Genomic DNA, 25,326 nt, shown 5'->3' with positions numbered 1-25,326 from the left:
GGGGGTGGGATGAATTGGGCGATTGGGATTGACATGTATCCACTGATGTGTATAAAATGGATGACTAATAAGGACCTGCTGTATAAAAAAATAAATTAAATTAAATTCAAAAAAGAAATGTTCCCCTCAGCTAGTCTCTCCTGCACAGTCCTACAATCTCACCTTTGAACTCCATCACTCACTAGGCTAAATGCCCCGTGGGAAAGGTGGTCAAGTCCCACAGGCAGGGATGAGGGGAAAGGCGATGGGCTGAGAACCACTGGCCCCCAATTCTGCTTCAGGCAGTGAAATCCCTACAATTGGAAAGAACTGCAGGGATCTGAAGCAAAACCTCAGGGGTAAATTTTTTTTTAATGTCCATGGTTGGCAAATTTTTACATAGGTTCCATTCCTTTTCCTTGTCCAGAAATGCTCTTCCAGGGAACAGAAGGCTTTGATCTCAGTGGCCTGGTGCCTTCACCAAGTATTACAGCCCATTGCACAGAGCTAAGCATGCTTCTTACGCCAGGGGAGGGCTGAGGGCACCAGAGATTCAACATATGCCTTAAGATCCCCCAGGGACCTGTTTGTTACTTCACTTGTTATCTGTTTGTTATTTGTTCAAATAATCACTATCGTTATTATACAGAGATACCTCAACAGAGAAAACCATTTTTTAGTTAGGGAATGTGTGAGTTCTAGGTCCAGGAAAACCCCACTTGTCTTCAGAGGGTTCCCATGTGCCTTTCACAAATCACCAAAAGTATGCTTTGAGATCTTGCGGTATTAACCTTAAGACTTTCATCTCTGTTTACTATATATATGTACACAAATAGTGTATGTATACATGCATATAGTATACTATATGCACATGTGTATATATATATATATATATACACACACACACTATAGTATAGTATATGTATATTGTATACTATATACAATATACATATATATTTCAGGAATTGCCTTGAGTCATTTATGCATGACATCATGCCAATTGGATGGTAAAGAGCCCTTTGCCTCTTCCCATTTCCTGGGACTTCCCTGCCCTAGCACTGCCCTGTTCAGTGTTTCCTCCTATTTTGAGAGTCTGATTCAAGGTAAAACTTGGTCACCAATACATTCCCGTTTCAAGGATCTCACCTGCCCTGTGGTCTCTTACCCTGTGGGATTCCTCTCCTCGCAGGGCCCCGTGTCAATCATGGGATTGCCAGCAGATCTGTGCAGGAAAGGACTTGACCTCTAGAGTCAGTTTGACCATGTCAGCCTCAGCCCCCAGTGCTGGGCAGCCCTGGGAACGGGGCACACAGGCAGGGGAGGCAGTTTACGGATAGGGGTATGCCCTGGTCCTTGCTCTAAGGTTTCCCTCTGGAGAAAATGAGTTCCTGGCATGGAGGAGGGCTTATCTTGGGCTTCTTTTTGGCCAGAAATGCTTTCTCAGCTGCAGTTGGTCCATAGCATGCTGCCCTCTGCCCTGTTCTTGTCTCTGTTCCTTGATGGTGTTGCTATCCCCAGGGGCTCTCTTGTCAGAGCCACTTAGGAAGCAGGAGCAGAGAAAGTCCAGGGAAGATGCTCCTTTGGTCATCCTAGCAACACCTCCACAGAAGGGCACTTGGTGAACACAGGCTGCTTGGGTGGGTCCTCATTACCATGGCTGCTATCAGCCTCAAGGGCAGAATGGGGAGAGGGGAGCTGATAAGCCATCTGACCAATGTTTGGGAGCACCATCCTGACGCTTGGTGATTGAGTGGCTAAGCATATACCGTTGTTTGGGGACTAACGCTTAACCCTTCCTTTTGACAGGTGAGAACAGACAGCCATAATGGAACCCAAACCTCAGAAGAGTTCAGGTACCCAAGGGGCATATTCTCAGAAGGAAAAAACTCTATTGAAAATAATGATCAATTCCCGTCAAACTAACCGGGACACAGAAGATGGTTTTAGTAAGGATAACGGGGGACACTTCTGCGACAATTATTCTTGGTGTGGAGAATGTAGTGGAGGCTTTTAGATTCAGCTGATTGTTTTGTAAGAGCTCACTTATCTAGAAATTAGGCATTTTCTGATTTTCATGGACCAAATGTTCCATTTGTTGCTGGGAGATGGTACTAACAGCAAACTATAGCCCAGAAAAGACTGGAGAATATGTCCTTAATTTTATATGAAATTCTCACTTGGAGAAACTGCCAAAATTGTTATCAGGGCTTATGATGAGGATAGGTCAAGGGGTATTATTCAGATGTTCCTGCTTCATGCTCACATGCCTCACTGTAGATGATTGGTCAGAAGTTTAGGATGAACTAACTTAAAAATCAAACTATCTGATTCAATTCCAAGATGAGTATTTTTGAATATTTATTCAAAGCACCTATTATTAGTAAGTCACCATGCTTCGTATTGCAGAGGATGTACAGGTTAATTAGGAATAGTCATTCTCTCAATGAGTTTGTAATTTAATTGGGATATTCAGATAAACACATTCCAGTAGCTGTATTGGGAAGTTAAGATAGGCACATATGATCAGGCTATGATAGGTAAGTGCAAAATTTGGTAGAGTCTGAAGGGAAAAAAAGCACACGCGTCATTGTGGGAATCCAGAGAGGTTTTATGGAGAAGGCATATGAGCTGGCCCCTAAAGACTGTATAGGGTTTTAAAAGAGATTGGGAAAGAGAGCACATCTCAGCAGAAAGGGATGGTGTGACCGAAAGCTATGAAGTGGGTTCGAGGCAGGTTGTGTTCAAGGAGAATGTGGCTGTAAAATTGGAAGGACGGGGGGAGAACAGGAAAGTGGTGCTATATGGTGCCAGATATTGACCTCATATAACCAGCAACCCTTGAAGCATTTCAAGCACGGAAGTGGTGCCATCAGATTTGCTTTTTGGATTGCTCATATTTTTAGAAAAATAGCTTTATTGTGGTATAATTGACATACAGTCAACTGCACATATTTAAAATGAGCAACTTGATAAGGTGGTGTGTATGTGCCTTGGAAACGATCACCACAGCAAGATAGTAATCACATGCATCAATCCCAAAAGTCTTCTTGTGCCTGTTTATAATCCTTCCCTCCAGCACCCAATCCCACTCCCCACTGTTCTGCTTTCTGTCACTCTAAGTTCATTTGCATTTACTGGAGTTCATATAAATGGAATCATACTGTATGAACTCTTGTCTGGTTTCTTTCACTCAACATAATTCTTTTGAGATTCATCTATGTTGTTACATATATCAAGAGTTTTTGGTTTAGATAGTCATTTGAATTTTTTTTTAATTAATTAATTTATTTATTTATTTTTGCTGTGTTGGGTCTTCGTTTCTGTGCGAGGGCTTTCTCTAGTTGTGGCGAGCGGGGGCCACTCTTCATCGCGGTGCGCTGGCCTCTCACTATCGCGGCCTCTCTTGTTGCGGAGCACAGGCTCCAGACGCGCAGGCTCAGTAGTTGTGGCTCATGGGCCCAGTTGCTCCGCGGCATGTGGGATCTTCCCAGACCGGGACTCGAACCCGTGTCCCCTGCATTAGCAGGCAGATTCTCAACCACTGCGCCACCAGGGAAGCCCCATCAATTGAATTTTTATGTCTTAAATAGTCAGATAAAAATTTCACGTATTTATCCTTGCAGTTACACTTCAGCATTCTTCATTCATTTGTATAAATTCAGATTTCCATCTGGCGTCATTTTTTCCACCTGAAGGATTTCCTTTAACATTTCTTCTGATGCAGGCCTCCTGGTGCTGAATTCTTTCAGCTTTTGTATGTCTGAAAATGTCTTGAAACTGCCTTCGTTTTTGAAAGATATGTTTGCTGCCTATAGAATTCTAAAATGATACTATTTTTCTTTCAGTACTTTAAATATGTTGTTCCACTGGGTTTTGATGTTGTTGTTGTTTTGCTTGCGTTGTTTCTGATGAGAAGTCTAATGTCATCCTTATTTTTTCTTCTGTATGCATTATCTCTTTTTTCCCTCTGACAGTTTTTAAGGTTTTTCTTTATCACTGATTTTGAGCAATTTGGCTATGATGTTCCTTGTTATAGTTTTCTTCCTATATTTTGTGTTTGGGGTTCCTGACCTGCTGAGATTTCTGAGATAGTTTTCTTTAAATTGGTAAAATTTTCAGCATTATTTTGTCGAATATTTTTTTCTGTCTCCCTCCCCCACTTCAGGGAATCCAGTTACCTGAAACTTGAAATTGTCCCACAATGCACCAGTGCTCTTTTGTGTTTGGGGTTCTTTTTCACTCTCCATCTGTTTTAGTCCCATTAATCTCATCTAGTGTTGTTGCTGTTTTTCTGAGACATTGTGGTTTTCACCTCTAGAAGTTCACTTTGGATCTTTCTTATATCTTCTATATCTCTAACTTCTTGAATGTATAAAATACAGTTGATAATAACTGTTTTAATGAACTTCTCTGTTAATTCTAACATCTGTGTCAGTTCTAGGCCAGTTTTGAAGGATTGATGATTATCCACATTATGTGTCACGCTCTCCTGTCTCTTTGCATGCCAGGTAACTTTTGATTGGCTGCCAAACCTTGCAAATTTTACCTTGTTGGGTGCTGGATATTTTTGTATTTCTATAAATCTTGAGCTTTTTTTCTGGGATGCAGTAAACTTCCTTGGAAACAATTTGATCCTTTTAAGACGTGCTCTTATGATTTGTTAGGTCTGGAGCAGTCCTCAGCCCAGAGCTAATTATTCCTCACTACTGAGGCAAGACTTTCCTGAGTATTCTACCCAGTGCTCCATCAATGATCATTTTTGCCAGTTTGGCTGGACGGAACTGGCACTTTTTGTGGCCCAGTGGAGCACTGGGCACTCTTCCCTCTAATTTTTTCTGATGGTTCATTCTCTGGCCTTGGGTAGTTTCCCCACACACGTATACTGATCAGTATTCTTGAATACTTGAGGGGGACCCTGTGGCTGTCTCTTGGATTCTCCCTCTGTGCAGCTCTTCCCTCTGTCCTATGAGCTCTAGCTGCCTTGATCTCCCTGAACTCTCAGCTCTTTTTCCTCTGCTCAGGGGTCCACCTGCGCCCACCTCAGTTCCCCTTTCCTGTGCTGTGGACTGGAAACTCTGCCAAGGAAATTGTAGGGCTCACCAAGTTTGTTTCCTATCTCTTAGGGATCCATGACTTTGATTGCCTATGACCAGTGTCCTGAAAACAACTAATTTATATATTTTGTATTTTTTGTGTGTTTCAGACAGGAGAGTAAATCCAGTTCCTGTTATTTCATCTTTGCCCGAAGTACAAAATTGGCCAGATTTGGCATTTACTCTCAGGGCTATCTATGTTGAGGATGGTTTTGAAGATGCCAAGAACGGAATTAGAGAGTCAATCTAGACAGTTACCAAAGCAGTACAGTGAAAAACGTATGCAGGCCTTGAATTCATGTGAATTTAATGTATTGAAATGTATGAAGGTCTTGAAGGCGGTGGTGATAGAACAGAGAGATAGGGGTGGATCCGGGAAGTGAAATGGACATGACTTGATGACTGACTGGACAGAAGGGTGATGGAAGGGTGAAAGTTGAAGAGGACTCTACGTGTTCTAGGAGGGGAGGCTAGATAGATGTTGGTGCCACCAAGTGATCTAGGGCACCTGAGAGAAAAGGATGAGAGAAAGAAGTTTTTGGGAAATCGAGGTGGAGATGTTCAGGGCCAAAAATGATCTATCCAAGGGTGAAAACCCTGAGATTTTGTCCTAGAAGTTCCCCTAGAGACTGTATTTTGCTGATCACATCCCTGGTATGGTGTTTGGCATGTTTCTCTGTTTTCTGTATTTCCTACAAATTGGACCTAGAGGGTTGATGAGATTGTTTCAGTGTTTTTTGGTCAAGGCTAATCCATGGATGGTGTTGTCCATTGCTTTTAAAATAAATGCAAACTCTACCATGGTCTACCAGGTGCTGCAGGGTTCATCTGCAGCCTCATCTGATACCACTCTTCCTCTCTTACTCCACTCTGTCTCCTACTGGGGAGACAGCCGCTCAGTAGCTCTAGGGAACTGCTCTGAAGACATAGGGGGAAACCAGCTTATGTATGACTTTTGGCTAGAAAATACATTCAGTCAAGAATACATCTCAGTAAAAGATTGCTGTTAGTCACAAAGAACAGATACCTCAAGTTAATGATTTTCGTGCTCATGTATGTACGGGAAGATGCAAGGATTTGGATTCATTAAAATTCTTCCTGAAATACCTCTATCTATGGGGACTGTTTTTCTAGATCACAGAGTGCCGCATCCTGTTTTTCATCCTGAATTCCTCTCAGGGTGCACTGTCGGTCAGGGACTGCAGTGTCTACGATGCTCTTTGCTTTCCTTTATTTTTCACCTCCATTTTACAAACGAGGAAACTGAAGTTTAGTGATCCAAGGTGTTCTGTAAGTATTTGTTCAGTAAATAAATCTGTGAATTTGTCCAAAGCCACACAACCATTAAATAAAGGAGTTAAAACTTTTTGCTTTTGTTTCCTTCTGGTTTTCTCTTTCCTTTTTTCTTCCTTGGTGGGAAGAATGGGGGGCAGCAGGCAGAGCTGCTGCAGAAGGCGGAGAGGCAGGGAAGGTGAGGACGGCTGTCTGAGAATGACTGGATACGAGCATAATGTCTCCATCAGCTGTAGTACCTAATCTTCATTCTATTTTCACTTCATAAAGAAGTGCTCATTCTTTAGTAAAGGCTGTCTTTTTTTTTTTTTTAAGAAGATGTTGGGGGTAGGAGTTTTTAATTAATTTATTATTTTTTTAAATTTATTTTTGCTGTGTTGGGTCTTCATTTCTGTGTGAGGACTTCCCCTAGTTGTGGCAAGCGGGGACCACTCTTCATCGCGGTGCGCTGGCCTCTCACTATCGCGGCCTCTCTTGTTACGGAGCACAGGCTCTAGACGCGCAGGCTCAGTAGTTGTGGCTCATGGGCTTAGTTGCTCCGCGGCATGTGGGATCCTCCCAGACCAGGGCTCGAACCCATGTCCCCTGCATTGGCAGGCAGATTCTCAACCACTGTGCCACCAGGGAATCCCGTAAAGGCTGTCTTTTACCAAACCATGGATGAACTAGAACTATAGCCTGGATGTAAAAGCAAAACCAAGGTCTTCTTTTTAAAATAAATTTTATTTTAGCAACATTAATTTTCTCTAGATAAGGAAAGTAGTACATATTTCTTGCAGGCCTTTTCAAAAATATAGAAAAAATCAAAACTGCCTATACATGTCAGTCCTTACAGAGAAGCAATTAACATTTTGGAAATCTCCTATTTAACCATTTGGCCACCTTATTTTCAATAGCAGGTGGTTTTGCTTTTGTTTGGTAAGTCAAAGGTCAAGGCAGAATTATCTTGCTGCTGCGGCTGGTGCTTCAACAGGAAGGGAGACAAATCTTTGCTCACATCTAGAGAGCCAAGGGCATCCTCCAGAGACGGAGAGCCAGACAGGTGTGAGCTGAATTAAAGAGCTTCTAAATGTCATCTGAACAAAGGTCCCGACAGTGGATGAATAAGAATCACACACTTGGCCCTGGGTTTTTTGTTCTCCTGGCCTATTATAGATGTTTTTTTCCATAACTGAATAATGTGAAGACCTTTCCAGCGGTAAACAGTGTTCTCCAATTTAAGTTCTTCTCAGAAATTTATAGGGAACAGACTGAGTCCTGTTCACTTTCTTTTATTAGGGAAACAATTTACATTATATTATGAAAATGAAGTCTGCAAACAAGATTACTTTATTAAATCACCACCTCCTCAGCTTTTCTTCTCTGCAGTAAGTATTCACAAAGATTTAACAGGCCTCCCACCAGCCTCATGAGCATTTTTTAAATCCTTTCTCTTCCTTTGAGATTTAACTGAGATGCAAAATGTTTCCATTTTTCAGACCTCTTGGAAAAAGCGGCTTTTCATCCTGTCAAAGAGTGGGGAAAAGGGCTTTAGTCTTTCCTATTACAAAGACCATCATCACCGAGGTTCTATTGAAATTGATCGGTGCGTATCCAATCAAGAACATGTTTATAACAACAAATACTAACGTGTTGCCTGCAAAATAGAAAAAAGATTAGAAAACGTTAATTTGTGGAACTAAGGGTCCAACTGAAATAGGAATTCTGAATTAAGTTTTAGGCTGAACAAAGTATTTTCAATCAGTGATAAACCAGATCTAAACTTATTTTCTAAAACTATTGGACAATTTTCAAAGTATTGATCAAACAGATCTAAAGTTTTATTCAATTTGAAACTTAATAAAAACCATTTGTCAATTTCTTCCTAATTTTGTATTTGCATCTGTTTAATACTTTGTATCTAACAGAAATTCCAGTGTAGAAGTTGGCATCAGTAACCATGAAAAAATGCAATCTGTACAGAAGATGTTTAAATGCCATCCTGAAGAAGTGATGACCATCAGGGCCACCAATAGGGAATACTTCCTCATTGGCTATGACAGGTAAGTAGTAAGATAACACAGGGTGTCTCCTGTATGCAAGATAAAAAACAAACAAATAAACAAAAACATTTTAAACCAGTACACAATAAACATGCCTTGAATAGAAACCCATGGCCACAACCTTAAACACTATCTTGGCAGTCTTTATTATGTGTTAAAATACCTTGACAAATCACAGTATTCATTTCCTAGGGCTGCCATAGCAATGTACCACAAACTGGGTGGCTTAGAACAACAGAAATTTGTTGTCTCACTGTCCTGGAGAGTACGAGTCTGAAATCAAGGTGTCGCAGGCCATGGTTCCTCTGAAGGTTCTAGAGAAGATCTGTTCCAGGCCTGTCTCCTAACTTCTGGCAGTTCCTTGGCTTGTGGCAGCGAACCTCCAGTCTTTACATGGCAATCTCCCTATGTGCACGTCTCTACGTCCAAATTTCCCCTTTTTATAAAGACACTAGTCATATTGGATTGGGATGCCCTTCTCCAATCTGACCTCATCTTAACTAATTACGTCTGCAACAACCTGACCTGACTTCCAAATAAGGTCACATTCTGAGGTCCTGAGGATTGGGATTTCAACACGTGAATTTAGCGGGGGGACACAATTCAACCCATAACCGTCACCATCACCGCAGTTACATTTTATGTACAAGAAACCAATACACTAACATCTATGCAAGGTACATATATTAGGGAGTGGCTATGCTCGTCCCTGAAGGAGTCTTCAGTTTTTAAGAGGGGCTCCCGGTGCTAGCGAAGATGGCAAATGGATTCTTTGCGGCTGATTATCTGCTTGACAGAGAGGCTAAAGTTGGAGAAGGCAGCTGTACAGAGGAGGTGGCAAATGCTCAAGCCAAAGTATCAATATGACGAGATTTGATCTGCTGCAGATCAAGCCCCAGGCGAAAACCTTTCTTTTCAATTGTCTTGGGAGTCAATTGAAAAGAAGATGTGATTTATATACACTTGTTCAAATACATCCTTCTTAAATACATGCACTCCCTAAAGGGAGGCACACCTAAATAGCTACACCAAATGGCGCTGACAGGTTAAGGGGCCACTTAAGAACACAAAAGAAATCCGTTTCAAAGTCAAAAGCTCCAAACCCTGTGATTATCCTGTTACTTTCCACTTTTCTTCCCATATCTCTGAGCTTTGCTCACAGAGGTGGCATGAGGGTTAATTCTGGTGTGTTAGCATGGAGGTGGTAAGGATCCAAAGGGGGGCATTTAAGCTACTCAAGAAAAAGATCCTTATTTCCCTGGTACCTACCCCATTGCCTGTTCCAGTCTTAATAAAAGAATCCTCCTCCGGTTCAAAATGAGCGCAGGCACTGTTGTTACCACATGCCAGCTGAAAGTTTATTCCTATCAACAGGGAGAAGATTAAAGACTGGGTCTCCTTCTTGTCATCACTCTGCCGGAATATAAGAGCAGCACACCAGAATACAGAGGTAACTCTATTTCACTAATAAAGTAACAGGGCACCTGAACAAAGCCCTCTTGCACAAGGAAACAGTGTGAGCTATTTTTTTTTCCTCCTTAGCAACTGGCATTAATACAAGAAATAAATAAGTGAGAAAAAGTACATCCTTGTTATTTTTATGACTAACAATAGAAAAAAATTCTTTTGTGTTTTGCAAGAGAGCTAAAATACAGACACTTCAGATTTTCATTATTGAAGTAGGAGGAGTGAAAGTTAACTGTGGCATTTTTTAATAGTAGCTGAAACTACAGTATTTTCCATCATTATTATTCAAGGTACATAACAGCTACCTTTGGAATGACTAAGTCCAGGGTGGTTTCTAAAAAAATGCTTTTTACCTATCTTGTATTTTCAATATAAGGTTTCTTTGATGTAAGTGCCAGAAATTTTAAGTTGTTTATTTACTTCATAAGAACCTTTGCTAATTTACCTAAGTCCTTTCTTAGGACAGACCTTTATAAATGAAACTTTGGCCTCTAGGTATCATTTTGACATGGTTTCTAGGTTGTTCTATGCTTACAACAAAAGCAGAGGCCAAGGAGAAGGGAAAGCAAAGTGTGTCTACAAGTACTCAAATGATCAGAGTGAAGGGGTTGGGTACAGAGGGACACAGCGTTGAAAAGACAGGTTGAGGGAAACTTAGAGCATCTCTGAAGGCCAGGCCGGGAGTCCTCAAGGGTTTTGGAACAGGAGAGACACAAGATCAGCTCTTGTCTAAACGGGAGAATGCTGGCCAGCAGTATACATGTTAGTGGTCAAAGATTGGAAGCAGAGAGCCCCATGACCGGGCTGTTGCTTCATTCTAGACAAGAGATCAATCATGCCCTGATTCCAATATTCCTTTTTGATAAGCAGGAGAGACTCTCACTGGGTGATAGAAGGCCCTCTTCAGACCCCATCCATCTCCTTGGTCCTTACCGCACACCAGAGGCTGTCAGCACAACCACAACAAGAAAAAGTCTTCCAGACATGGTAATCAGACTTACCTCTCTTAGGACGCCCTCCCTGGGAGCCAGCTGATGCTTCAAAAGTCAATGTATTTGACATCTTCCTCAAAGCCTAATCCACCAAAGAATGATTCTCAGTCCTATGATCTGTCCTATATTTAGTCTGTTTCCCCTACCATGATGAGCCTTACTGCTTGCCCTGCCTACATCTAAATGTATTCATTCATTTTGGATGCTTTTTGATATGCATCCAGGTACATCGGGTATGTTGGGTGGAGATCCCCCCAGCTAAACAAAAGCCTGGATGGTAGCCTTTTCCTTCCTTTCACCAACAGGGCAAAGATGACTTCTGTAAAAAAAAATTCCCTGAACACCACTTGACCATCTGTACTCCTGAGGCAAAATCAGAGTTCTTATTATTTCCTATATTTACCCAAATCAGTCTTGCTTCTCCGTGTGTGTCTTCATTTCTAATGAAGTCCATTTGAGGAAAATAAAATATAATACATTTGCCCCTTGAAAATGATTTGTAATTGTGCTTTCAGCTCTCTTGGATATGCAATCTTCCCAATTTTGAATATTATTAATGAACAGGCTGAGTGTTTTTTTCTTCTGCCATGGATGCTATTTTGTCCCTTAGAGATGTAACCACTGACTTTGCCTTTTCCCTGGGTACCAGGCACATCTTAATAGGGCACAGCCTCCTGTTTTATCTAGCTGGAAGCTCTCCAACTATTTTAGAAGCTTTATGTAGCATATCAAATGCACCAGGCCAAACACTTCATTTGGCATTTGTAGGAAAGGTGGTAGGAAATGGGGTTGAGAAAGATAACTCTTTTCAGTAAATGCCTCTTGCTTTTCACTCCTGTACCCCTTCTCCCTAAAGATAATATTATTGGTCATTTTGCCTTTTCATACTATGTATTCCAATCCAGTGATTTTCCAATCAGCTTCAGTTAAGAGAACCACCTACCTTGTTGGGAGTTGTTGTTGCTGTTTCTAAAATAAAATGGGAACGCTTCCTCATCCCAGACTCAGCATGACCTGGCTTCGTGAACTTGGAGCTAGAAAAACGGACACAACTTAAATACATCTTTTTTTTTTTTAACCACTTTCTTTCAAGGACTTCCTAGAGAACATTCAGGGGTTTTTCAAACCACCCCGCCCTTGCTCTAAGGCATTGTACTTGGAAGAATTGAATTGTACTTATAACAATTTTCCTGCCAGGCAAAGCAGCTACTTTGTACTGTCCTGTATCTGTTAGAGAGGGAAGCAGTAATTGGTTGAACCTAGATCACCTTGAAGCCTACAATTCATACTATCACATGATCGATGCTACAAAATTACATTGCTATGGAAACAGTAGAATTATATAAGCAGAACACAAAAGAGGAACACTGAGCAGAAAGGGAGAAGATGCAGTGCCTTGACCCTGGGCTAATTAGCTTCTCAGATGGCACTGAGTGAAAACTAGAAAAAGATGAGGGTGGAGGATTCAGTGGCAGAGCTTAGTGACTTAGAACACCACCCACCGGAGAGAATTACTTGTTCTGAGTTACAGGACCCAATAATAGAGAAAAGTCTGAAAGATGGGCTTATATTTTTATATCAGTTGTGACCCAGACTCAAAAAGCAAATTCAAGTTGTGTGGGCTTCTGGATGTAACCTTGGAAGATCCTCGGATGTTCTCAACCCAATTAATCTATTATGCCTTTTCCAGAAAACATGTGGTTTAATTCTGTCTCTTGCAAAGACAAGGAAAAAGCATTAATTCTGTCTTCATCTCTTTATTCAGCATTCAATGGAAAAAAGTTCTTTTTTAATGGAAAAAATTTCTTCAGGACTCAGAGAAGCTCATCTACCGCATGCCTTCTTGTCAGACACCACTCAAGATACAGAAGAAGAGAGTCATTATATTAATCCTCGAAGTATTCTTTTAGAGGTAACCCCTTCTGTTTACTAATCATTTATTCCTTCTACAAATATTTACTGAGCCCCTGCCAGGCACTGTTTCTGAGGCACTAGGCTGGTTTCAGAATCAGACACAGGTGATGTGGTCACAGTGTTGACACTTTAATAGGAACCAACCATGATATGAGACAGAAAGTGCTCCATGCTGAAGAGAGATGCTTGTAAAATGCTCGGAGGACATGAGGGGTGGTAGGCGGGGAAGCTGACTTCCAGACAGAGGCCAGGGAAAGTTCCATGGAATGACATTTGACCTTACATGATAGGCAAAATTTGGACTTGAGGGATTGACCTGGGGAGTCTTTCTGCATTCTGGGAAGAGATAATAATGAGCAGAAACAACAATACCCTTGGGTGATAAATTGTGTGGCATATACCAACCAGTCTATTGATCATTTGGAATTCCCTACTGAGTGCCTTCTGTGTGCGAATCCTGTGCTGTGCTAGGCATGGTGGCTGCCAGAAAGTACCTGATATCACGCCTGCCCTCAGTGCTCACAGTCTTACCAGTTACCACCTGACGATGCTCCACCAGAGGCATGGTCAAAGAGCTCTGGAAGCAAACAACAAGGTCCTACTGTATAGCACAGGGAACCATATTCAATATCCTGTGATATGCCAAAATGGAAAAGAATATGAAAAAGAATGTGTGTGTGTGTATATATATATATACATATATATACGCGCACACACACACATATATACATATATATTGGGTTGGCCAAAAAGTTCATTTGGGTTTTTCCATAACAGCTTATGGAAAACCCAAATGAAATTTTTGGCCAACCCAATATATATACATAAATATATATATACATATATATATACACATAAATATAAATAGCTGAATCACTTTGCTGTACAGTAGAAATTAACACAACATTGTAAATCAACTGCACTTCAATAAAACAATACTTTTATTTAAAATAAAAGAGCTCTGGAAGCAATAGAAAAAAAAGACATTTTCTGTCTCCACTGGAGTCAGGGAGGGCTTCAAGACACAAAATGGCATTTGACACATATATGATGAATAGTTCAGTTGAGCTCTAACTCAGTGTGAGTGGCATATTAGGGGAAAAAACCCCACAGCAACCAGAAAAAAGAGCCAGACCATAATGGGTCTTGAATGCCAAGTTGACTTCATGCGTGAGTGGCATATTAGGGGAAAAAACCCCACAGCAACCAGAAAAAAGAGCCAGACCATAATGGGTCTTGAATGCCAAGTTGACTTCATGCTGCAGGCAGGACAAGGGGCAGTGGTGGCTTCTCAGTTAGGAAGGGGCAAAACCGAATTATCTTCTAGTACTATTAACCCAGCAGCTATATTCAAGGTGGACAGTAGAGAGAAGAGAATGGAAATGGGAAGTAGGAAGACAAAACTGGGGGGAGGGGAGCAGCATTTCCCAAACTGGGTTTTTCTACAAGATGGTGACGTGTTCATACATAAGAAGCATTCTGAGGTTAACTAATTTCTGTAAACACCAAATCAAAGTAAGCTACACAAGCTTCTTCACTGAAGAATTCTCAGAGCCTTTTTAGTATGCAGTGGTGCATTATAAATAGCCAAGCAGGGTACAACACACAGCATTCCCCAAGCTCATGTGACCACAGGACCCTGCTTTTCATGCCAGTGCTCTCTGGGACATGGTGATGGTGACTAGTCTTTCATGACAGTCCAACCAACCAGTCAGGTGGTACTGAGCACTAGCTGTATGCCCGGCATTTGCTAGGTACTTTACGAGATGCAAAGTCTAGTAAGGCAGATAAAACTAAGCTGGAAGACCATTACAAAAATTAAGTACACGGCTTCCCTGGTGGCGCAGTGGGTGAGAGTCCGCCTGCCGATGCAGGGTACGCGGGTTCGTGCCCCAGTCCGGGAAGATCCCACATGCCACAGAGCGGCTAGGCCCGTGAGCCATGGCCGCTGAGCCTGCGCGTCCAGAGCCTGTGCTCCGCAACGGGAGAGGCCACAACAGTGAGAGGCCCGCATACCGCAAAAAAAAAAAAAAAGAAAAAATTAAGTACAACACTGTGTCATAGAAGTTCAGAGAAGGGAGAGGTTGGCAGTGGCTGAGGTGATCGGAGAGGGCTATGGGACCTCAAGCCAGGCCTGAATACAGCTTCATTAGACAAAAGAGAAAAGGGGCACTCCAGGAGAAGAAAACAGCATGAAATGGGCACTAGAAGAACACTGTTTGTAGGGGCATAGTGGGAAGGCTGGCTTGACTGGAAAGAAGTGTTCCAGTGATGGTTAATTGTTAATTTATTAGGTAGGCAATCGAAAGCCCTTAGGGTTTTGGAGAAACCATTGCCCCAAATGACTTAGTTCCAACAGGCTAGTGGAGAATCCCCAGAGGACAGTATCTTCTAGAATCCTTACAGCCCCTTGAAGTAACTTGACTGCCTGTGAGCAGAGTAGCCCGAGGCCAGCTCTGCACTATGTCGGAGCCTTTGACCCAGTCAAGGTGTCGTGATTCTATAATAGTATCGGTTGGGCAAAAGAGTTCATGTCATTAAGTGCCTAGTGATGAAACAGAAAAATGAACAGCAATTTCGTCCAATAGAATGCTTGTATCAGGAACGTGGGGAATCCTAGAGAAGAAAGCAGATTTGGAGTCTGCCAGAAGCTTTCCTGGTTCATTCCCCCAGAATGAGCACCACTGTTCATCCAATGGTAGACATACTGTTTCAGGGACCAGAGCCATCAGGTAGTGGGTGACAAGGTCCCTGGCTTATTGACAGACTCACATCCTTACGTCTCTGCCTCTTGTCTATAGTGGGATAATATTCTTGCTGCCAGTGATTCTGGTGAATCCATTGAACCCATTGGACCTGGTAGTCCAGACCAGGTCTCCAAGGCAGTTGAGCATCATTACATGTCAATGAAATCCTGGTAAGAAAAACTGCCATACTTTAAAATTTGATCTTAGCTAATGTACTGTTCTAGAGTAATTGATGCCAGATCATTTAAATAGTTGATATAATAATACAAAAGCATTACCATAGACCAAGTTCAACACATTATTCAGTCATCTCAAAACAAGTAAATGTGAGAATGGTTTCTCTACCCATAGAAAACCATTAGGGACATCCTCGGGACATTTTCTGTCTCCTGGGGCAGTTCTTTTCTGTTTTGCATTTACTTCTCTCACACGCTCACTTTGTCTCTCCAAACCCTCCCAATGTAAAGGGCTATTTTGGTTCCATGTCCATTTTTAGAAGGAAAGTTTATTGGATTTGGTTCTAACTGTAGCTGGGATTCTGATGGTTGGACATACTTCAAAACCTTGTTAGTTTTCACATGGCTGTTAGCTACTTAAATCTGATTCACACACCACAGCTGTAAATAGATAATGCTGAAAAAGGGTTTGTGTTAACTTCTTGTACTCTAGTTCCAGAGAGACGTCCCATAAGTCTGCTGATGGCAAAGAGGAATCCCAGACCCTGGCAGATATCCTGAATGGGGAGCTTCACCCACAAGAACAAGGCTCAGGAACAGGCTCTTGTCTTTCACCTGCCAATACGGAAGCACAGATCACGAATGACAAAAAGGGGTCGGCCTCACTAAGTGTTGTGCGATTGTCTATACTAATCAAGTAAAGTTCTCATTTCTAAAATTTTATGGGCCCGTAGAGCAAGGCAGGCTTCCATTTGTACTCAGAATTCACATTTTAATCTCCAACTCAGCCAAGAATCTGTCCAGCTTGCCCTTCTCACTGATGTGGTAACCAAGGACAGTGGGTACCAGAGCTGGAAGCACAGCGAGCAGTCCCCTGGGCTGTGAGTGGCATTTTCAAATACTTTAAAAAATTCTGTTCTTTCAGGTTCTGGAACCTTGGATCACCCTGATCTGGGTTGTATATCACCCAGATTTTACTATTAAAATGACAGGCATGCAAGTCACATGAGGTTTGGTTGTAGACTGGGCTGGAGAACTTTCAGGTTTTAAATGACGCCAAGAACATTTGATGAGATCGTTCTCAACTTTAACTCTTTTCAATGTCTCCTTCTATGGAGAAGTGTGCAAACTGACATGATATATAATGAACTTGGTCCATTTTTTACTCCTTTTCCATTGTCTACCATCGCTACCACATCCCAAGGGGGTGGAGGAGGGCATTAACGAGTAACTTAAATTCTTATTCTTCTCCAAATGTCTTGGACAATCTTTAACGGCATAATACCGTCTCAGATGTCGGAAGCCAAAGTCCATTCAGAAGGTACAGTTCAGAGCCAGAGAGAGTTGCCTGACTTTTACAAATGTCTTGTAGTAACATCCCCGATGAAATCCAAGTGGAGAAACTGAACCTGTTCCTTTCTCCTCCTGACATCGTAAACTATCTTGCTCTCAGAGAAGCTGCAGGACGGATATGGTAGGTAGGAGATTTGAGGGTTACTGATTATAAATGGGGTTGGATGATATGAAGACAGTAATTATACCTGGAAGCACTGTATGTGGCAAAACTGCCTGGAGAACACGGACTCTCGTGCTGCTGTTATCACAAAAGGTCTTTGATTGAGGCAGAAATAAGGATACTGCTGTGTAGGAGGGACAGCTGGGAGACAGGTGGGTATAGGAGGACCCAAAAGTCCAGGAGGCACTAAATTTCTGATTTTTTGAAAGTGAGGAAAAGTGGGCAGGAATACGTATGGTCCAAGGAAATCATTGCCAAACAACGAGCAGTGAGTATTTGATGAATGAAGTCAGTGAGGTCAACAAGAATCTAAGGTCTAAAAGAAAATGGCATACCAGGGTCGAAGACTTCTAGACATCAGGTAAAGACCTGCTGGTCAGGGACTCAGACACAGAAGATTGTGTGGCAGAGAATTTTCTTAGAATGATCACTGTTTATTTGATTCTACATTCTTTTAAAGACCTTGTAATTCATTTTGATGGAAGATTACATTTTTAGAATAGAAGAAAGCTTGTTAATGTGAACGTCACACATCAATTATAAGTTCTATAAGAGGGCAGGAACCACAACCTGCCATTTTTCCAAACTTCTCACAATCTAAGGCTCAAAACATATTTGACGGAAACTATGGACTCCTCTACACCTGAGCTTGCTCATCTAATAATTCATCTATTTTTGCGTGACATATTCACTGTGTGCCCACTTTAAATACTGGGTTTTTCCGTACCGTCTTACAGAAAAACCGGAACGAACTTTTTGGCCAACCCAGTACTTAACATCTTCTGTTTATGGGGTTATAAAAAAACATATTTTTAAGGTGGTTCCATACTTCTGGGGTCTCAAAGCCGGTTGAAAAAGACAGCTACATAAACAAGTAAATATAAAATGCATTTGATCTGAGTATACAATAAGCGAGGGGCTCAGACAATGCAGTAGAAGTCCAGAGGCAGGAGAGATTAATTGAGGTAAAGGAAGGGTAATGTAGGAGGGCTTTGTAGAGGCGGTGTCCTTGGAGCTGGAGTTTGGAGGAAGGCTCAGGCTCCAAGAGTAATGATGGAGGAAAGAATATACCAAACAGAAAAAGGAGTTCGAATACTTCAGATGTAGTGCAATATAGCTAAAGAAACTAGTAATAGTAGTGGTAGGATAGAGTGAGGAGCCCCATCTGTATCTCCATCTGTGCCCCACACTCCCAGCAAGCACCGTCTCACTTTTGTGTTGGATGCTGTACCCCCATTGCAGTGTGGCTCAGTGGGATGGCCCCCCGCACCTGGGATGCTTATTTTTTCACGGAGATCACCTTTTGGCCGTGAATGACCTGAAGCCCCAGAGCCTGGAGGAGGTTTCCTTGTTTCTCAGCCGGTCCATCCAGAAGGAGGTGAGTCCTGCTGATTGGCCCTGGTCAGGGCAAGAAGGAACAAGATCAAGGTCTTGGGTGGTGTCTGAACAGTACTACACTCTGAAGACAAATGAGACTCTTCAATCCTCAGCAACCATATGTAAATAAGAGAATAAGAAGTGCAAATAACACTTCATAAAATACTTCTAAATAACAAGAATGTTATTTTAGGGCCCTTTTAAAATTCTTTTGTATCAAGTAGTATTTGGAGTTGGAGGGAGCACTGGGCTAGGAGACTGAACAGCTGGGTTCAAGACCTCAGCCGTGGGCTTCCCTGGTGGCGCAGTGGTTGAGAGTCCGCCTGCCGATTCAGGGGACACGGGTTCGTGCCCCGGTCTGGGAAGATGCCACATGCCGTGGAGCGGCTGGGCCCGTGTGCCATGGCCACTGGGCCTGCGCGTCCGGAGCCTGTGCTCTGCAACGGGGGAGGCCACAACAGTGAGAGGCCCGCGTACTGCAAAAAAAAAAAAAAAAAAAAAAAGACCTCAGACGCAGCATGACATGGCAAAAAAGAGCTTGCAGTGGAATCAGGCAGGCTCAGTGTTTACATCCAACCTCCTTTAACCAAATGGTGCCTCAATTTTCTCTTCTGTAAAATTAGGGATAGGGCTTCCCTGGTGGCGCAGTGGTGGAGAGTCCGCCTGCTGATGCAGGGGACACGGGTTCGTGTCCCGGTCCGGGAAGACCCCACATGCCGCAGAGCAGCTGGGCCCGTGAGCCATGGCCGCTGAGCCTGCGCATCCGGAGCCTGTGCTCCGCAATGGGAGAGGCCACAACAGTGAAAGGCCCGCGTACCACAAAAAAAAAAAAAAAAAAAAATTAGGGATAATGATAATACTAGTTATTGGAGAATTAAATGAGATAATATATAACATGCTTACAATGGTGACAGGCACATATTAGGTGCTTAATTTGGTTACTATTACTTCTTCTACTATCGGCTGGGGAATGCTGAACAGGTTTAGCTTTTTAAGCCTCCATTTCCTCATCTTAGAAATTGACATACATTCCTTGCAGACTTACTGTAAGAATTATACTGAACACGTGACTATGTACCGAGTATGCATGTCCTTAAAAGGCTCGCCATGTTTCTGCCTATTAGTACAGTCTCCATATTGTTTACTCCTTTCCTGGTCCATTTTTATTTCTGATAAGCCACTTGACCTTGGGTAAGTCACTTCCTTCTCTGACAAGTCAGTTTCAGTTTCTTCTCTCTAAAGTGAGAGAGGGTTGGTTTTCAAACTGTACTTCTTGGATCCCTAAGACCAGGACAGGAGGAGAGGGGAGGAAGAGGACGGTGTTCTGGGCTTTGGCTAGTGAGAGCAGTGTATGTTTATCATGATTTTTTCATGTTGGAATTTCCTGTTACCTCACCTCGAGGAAACAGTAACTTGGCTTAGAATTTCTAAAAACCACAGTACTGGAAGATCTCTCAAATTTCTTCCAGCTCTGAGAGTTTATGATTAAATACGTCTTATCTCTTCTGCATCACACAATAACTTGGTTGGTTAGACAAATTGTACTACCCCTACTATCTAAATGGGAAAACTTGGTAAGAATGAGGGAGTTGTCTAAGATACATAAAGAGTTAGTGTTAGAGCAAAAGGACTCATTCATTCCTTCACTCCTTCACTCACTCACCATTTATTGAACGTCTATTGTATGTTGGATTCTCTGCTAGGTCCTAGAGCCACAAAAATGGCCTCGGCCTGAGCTCAAGGAGCTTACAGATCAGTGGATAAAACAGGTATATTATGTGCCAGTTACAGGTGCAGTATGTGCCTTGAGATATGAACAGAGGACCATGAGATCACAGAGGAAGAATGAAGTTAATCTATTTGAGGGAGGCCAGAAAGGTGTCTCAGAGAAGGGGATGCTTGACTTGGGTTTTGAAGACTAGGGTAGGAGTTTGTGTGGTGGCAAAGGGGAGCTTTTGGGAGTCCAGCCCAACACTCTAGTAACTGTAATATATTTCCTCTGCCAAAGACCCATGCTGCGGCCAAGTGTTCACTATAATTTTCTGAAAGTTACCAAACAATACGCTTATCCAGAGACCTAGGCATCAGCTCTGAAGCCAAGAAAAGGTTTTTTGCCTGGGAGCAGATCCAGGAGGAACTCCACCTGGGTGTTGTTGACTGCAGTTTATCAAGACTGCCTTCTAGATTGTGGAGTCACTTGCATAAGAGGGACTGGCAGCATTTCTTTTGGATTCATTCTGCCTGCCCCCCTTTCTCCTGGATGCTATTGAGAAATACATGTGTTCACCAATATGATTATTTGACGATCAAAAAACTCCCCAACTTGCCCACCCCTACCATTCCTGATCTATTTCTTTATGTTAAAAAACAAATATCCAGTCCTTTTTAAAATTCAAATAGCTGGTCCCTGAAAGGAAAAAGGATATTGGAAGATGGGAAGATATGGAACCAAAGGAGGGGCCGTCAAAGACCCCTAATGTTTTACAGCAGCTGAACCAAGCAGATGTACTTTCCATCCTTGAGAATGAAGTTGACAGAAATGGGAATTTGGGGTGAGCGTGGGTAGGGACAGGAAGGGGAGAGAATGTGAGATTTTAAAAGGATGGGGAGGAGACACTAGATTGCAGGAGAAACACATAGAACTTCAGTTTCCTCCCAATGTTGTCAGGGGCTGGTCCTGTCTGGTGGTCTTATTTGGATTCTCTTGTTTCAAGAGGCTTTTTATTTCTTGGTACAAATGGGCCCATCTGGACAGGACTGATGTACTCCGGGATCTGCCCTAAGGGCTCAGACCTGTGGAGGCCAGAGAATAAAAATCCATCTTCCACATGAATATATCAATATAAGTCATCCTGGTTTCTTCCAGCCCAGATTTTCCTCAAAACCAGCTTCAAAGGGTATGAATGAGGACAGACAGACACTGAGAACCAACGGTCCTAAAGATAGTCTTCAGTCATTTAATGTTCTTCTTTCTTGTGTTTTAGAAAGTAAAACTCACCATCGCTCGGATCCCCAATTCAGAGAAATTCCACTCAATAGCCTGTACATGCCACATACAAGACCAAGGTATTAAACCTTCTAAACTGGATACGTCTGTACTGGAGAGGACACTGGAGAGGAGTCTGGCCATTAAAAGGGGTCAGCAGAAAGGCTCTGGAGAGTAACGTGCTGGGGCCCACTGCCGACAAGCGAGGATGGGCCCCAGACCCTGTGCTAGGCTCTGCCCCTCACCGCTGTGTGACAGCAGGCAGTCAGCACAGCTCTCTGAATTTCTCCATCTGCATCTTAACAATGGGAATAACCATCCCATCTCTGGCTCTTGCGTCAGGGATGTTGAGAGGCCCAAGTGGGATGATAACTATGGAACACAGTGAAAATGTAAGGCCTTATGATCTCAGACTTTGTCCCAAACACCACAGACTGAGATTGGGTAAGTTTCTCATCTAAAATGTGCTGTGTGTTCTGTGAGGTCATGGTCCACACAGTCTCTTCTTTGTTAGGGAATGGACAGTTGGAAACACTCATTTCGGGAAGCCAAGATTCCCGAGAGAGATGTGATACCGTATCAGCCTTCCCAGACACCTCCTGCTATTCATCACATCCAGAATGCTAAGACACAGTGACTTCTTGGATTCAACGATCATCTTGTTTTCTTAAAGACCAAGGAACAATTTTAGAAGTCGAAGTAATTTTAAGGTTATATCCAGCAAAGTTTGCTTGCTCTACAAGTAATAAGAGAACTGCTTAGCACTTCTAAGTTTGAAAGTTCTTAACTAATTGATGCATTAACTCATTGATCCTAAAAGGCCGAAAGGATCAAGTCTTTTTTCATACATAAGAAAACAAATGCAGAGAACTAAAGGATGAGTCAAATGGGGGAATGGTAGAGCAAAAGAGGCCTTCGGAAAATAGATCTTACTGTGTTGCCATTTCACACGAGAAGAAATCAAGGCCTCAGACATTTAATGATATATTTTCTTCGTGGCTCCTGGTTTCATAGCTATTTAGTGGCAGAACCAAGAATCTAAAACCAGCTCTGAGAAACAGATGTCCTGATCTTCACTTTGTATTTGGATTTAGATTTGAAAAGACCTTCAACACATAGATGAGATACTCAAATATGGTTCATTTTCTGTTATCTAGATTGTACACAAAAGTATTAAAAAATTTTCATTTGCATGCCCTATTGGACCTAGTGTTTCTTTCTTTTTCTTTTTTTTTTTTTTTTTTGGTAAAGCTAGATTGGAGTTAAGATTCTGCTTTTTTCCAGTTTTACTGAGATATAATTGACATATAACATTGTATTAGTTTAAGGTATACTGTATAATGATTTTATATGTGTATATTGACCTACTGTTTCTACTTCTAGAAATTTATCCTACAGAAATACTCACACAAATACACAAAGATATCCATAAAAAAGTTGTTCACAGTAGCGTTGTTTGTAACAACAACAACAAAAATCCTTTGGGAATTGCTTAGTTATGATGACTTCATATAATTGGACATCCTGCAGATGTTCAAAGTTTTACATGAATGATTAGGAAAGATGTTCACAATATCTTAAGAATGAAAGAAACAAGTTGCAGTGCAGTAGGTATAACATCATCCCACATTTACAAAAATAAATGACTGGTGTTGGTGCATATAAAATTTTCCCAACCCTGGGCTTCCCTGGTGGTGCAGTAGTTGAGAATCCACCTGCCAATGCAGGGGGCACGGGTTCGAGTCCTGGTCCGGGAAGATCCCACATGCCTCAGAGCAACTAAGCCCGTGTGCCACATCTACTGAGCCCATGTGCCACAACTACTGAAGCCCACACACCTAGAGCCCGTGCTCTGCAGCAGGAGAGGCCACTGCAATGAGAGGCCTGTGTTCTGCAGCAAGGGGTAGCCCCCGCTCGCCACAACTAGAGAAAGCACACCCACAGTGACGAGGACCCAACGCAGCCAAAAATAAATAAATTAATTAAATAAATTTAAAAAAATTTTTCCCAACCCTAACTGGGGAGAGAAATCCCTCCCTCACAGGGGTTGTTATGATGTTGAAATGGATGATGTACAAACAGCCCCTGACACATTGCCTGATACGGAGTAAGCACTCAACAAAAGTTAGTTATACTGCTGCTGCTCAGACAATACCTTTTTTAATCTAGAAGAACATACATCAAATTGTCGATAAGAACCATCTCTGAGAAGTATGATCACAGTTGGCCATTGGGGGGAGGCATTTCTATAATGTTCAAATTTTTCTCTCTCTTTTATTTTTTACTATGAGCACATGTCACATTTATAATGAAAAATAAATACAGCTGTGGTAAATAATATATATATTTAAACATATTTATATATTAAGCCTTCATAAGTAGAAACCAAGCCACCTTAGTGAAGGAAATTTTTAAAAATATCAAGGTAAAACGGAATCAACAACGGGGGTGGGTACACTGCTTTGAAGCCCAGAGGTCCTTCTGCTGTTTTGCTCGGACGTCTAAGCTGCGATGGGTGGACAAGCACTAGCTCCCAGGCCCTTCAGTGCCGCATTGAGTGGAAGAAGAGCCTGAAGACTAAGGCACTGAAGTGTTTTCGTGGCTCACGGAAGTGCTGGGAGAACACAGGACTCCTGGCTCCCAGTCCATGCTCTCCCCTGTGCAATGAGGGTAGAGAGGCTACTCCTGGCCCTCTCTTCATCCCAGAACGTTCCCTGGCATTTGTCCCAGACCATTTGTCCCTGGGATACTTGTTACGAAGATCCTGCCCTAGGGGCTTCTCCCACATGAGCGGTTTGTTCCCCAAAGGAAGTCTCAGGGCAGATTTCAAGATCTCCCCCAACCCAAAGGTTCTGATTTGGTAGTTCTGTTGTGGGGCCCTGGAACCTGCCTTCTAACAACCAGGTGACTGGACTGCAGGTGGACCAGGGAGCACTTCTGGGGAGCATCACCCCCCTCCCAGGGTAACGGGGAGAGGCCGGTGTATCTTCTGAGAAGCTGCGGGACACGGAATATGCACGAGGATGAGTTTGAGAGGAAAAAGCCGTTCGTTTTCAACAGTTCTGGAAGAGGCTGATGACAACCACCCCTCCATTCCCCCTCCAGAAAGGAACCCTGTGCCTGAGCAGAGAAGCCTGGTGTCCACTCTGCTCTCTGCCACTGGGGAGTGTCCTAACCAGGGCTGGGAAGAAGCAACCTGTCCTGACTCTGTGTGCCCGCACGCCATTGGGCGGGTGAGGAGCAGAAGCATTAAGATGGAGAGGAACGTGGCGTGGGACTGCAGGCTGCTTCTCCTCATCCAGTTTCATTCCTCTGCATCTCCCCCTTACCAGAGCAGTCAGCCAGCAATTTTCCCGCGATTTATTTAAGCTAGGTCCAGCCCAATGACGGCTCTTCTTCAACCTAGCAATGGTAGTGGCCCCAAGGAAAGCTGGTGACGGGCCCAGAAACCTGCTAACCGAGGCATTTGTCCCAGACCCAGCTTTTTGTTACTCAGCCAAGAGAACCGTAGGACAGCCTGCTGAGAGATGGGGGCAAGTCTCGAGGCCAAGGCAAAAAGGACACGTGCCTCACAGACGTGTAATTCATCAGAGCAGAGAGGGCAGGATAGACCCTCCTCCCACTGTGCACCCCCCACCGCATCCACACCCACCCTCGGTGCATAGAGTCATCTGTGACCTTCCCCTTCCAGAGCTGCCCTGTTGTTCATTCCAGCCTGATTCCAGATGGACGAACATGAGTGAA

At 42.8% G+C, this 25,326-nt stretch overlaps 1 protein-coding gene across 1 annotated transcript; it reads left to right on the top strand.

The window, feature by feature from the left end:
- The first annotated feature begins 1,804 nt into the window (after positions 1–1,804).
- Positions 1,805–21,760, top strand: PLEKHS1 (pleckstrin homology domain containing S1). The gene is made up of 12 exons (XM_060101201.1): positions 1,805–1,832; positions 7,644–7,732; positions 7,844–7,950; positions 8,273–8,407; positions 9,782–9,857; positions 10,745–10,861; positions 12,632–12,778; positions 15,582–15,697; positions 16,197–16,400; positions 17,076–17,177; positions 18,462–18,597; positions 21,581–21,760. The coding sequence occupies exons 1-12, from the start codon at positions 1,805–1,807 to the stop codon at positions 21,758–21,760; spliced, it is 1,437 nt and encodes a 478-aa protein (XP_059957184.1).
- The last annotated feature ends 3,566 nt before the right edge of the window (positions 21,761–25,326 follow it).

Source organism: Mesoplodon densirostris, chromosome 1 (genome assembly GCF_025265405.1).
Source record: "Mesoplodon densirostris isolate mMesDen1 chromosome 1, mMesDen1 primary haplotype, whole genome shotgun sequence".
NCBI classification, from domain to species: domain Eukaryota; kingdom Metazoa; phylum Chordata; class Mammalia; order Artiodactyla; family Ziphiidae; genus Mesoplodon; species Mesoplodon densirostris.
This window is presented reverse-complemented; position numbering and strand designations above follow the sequence as displayed.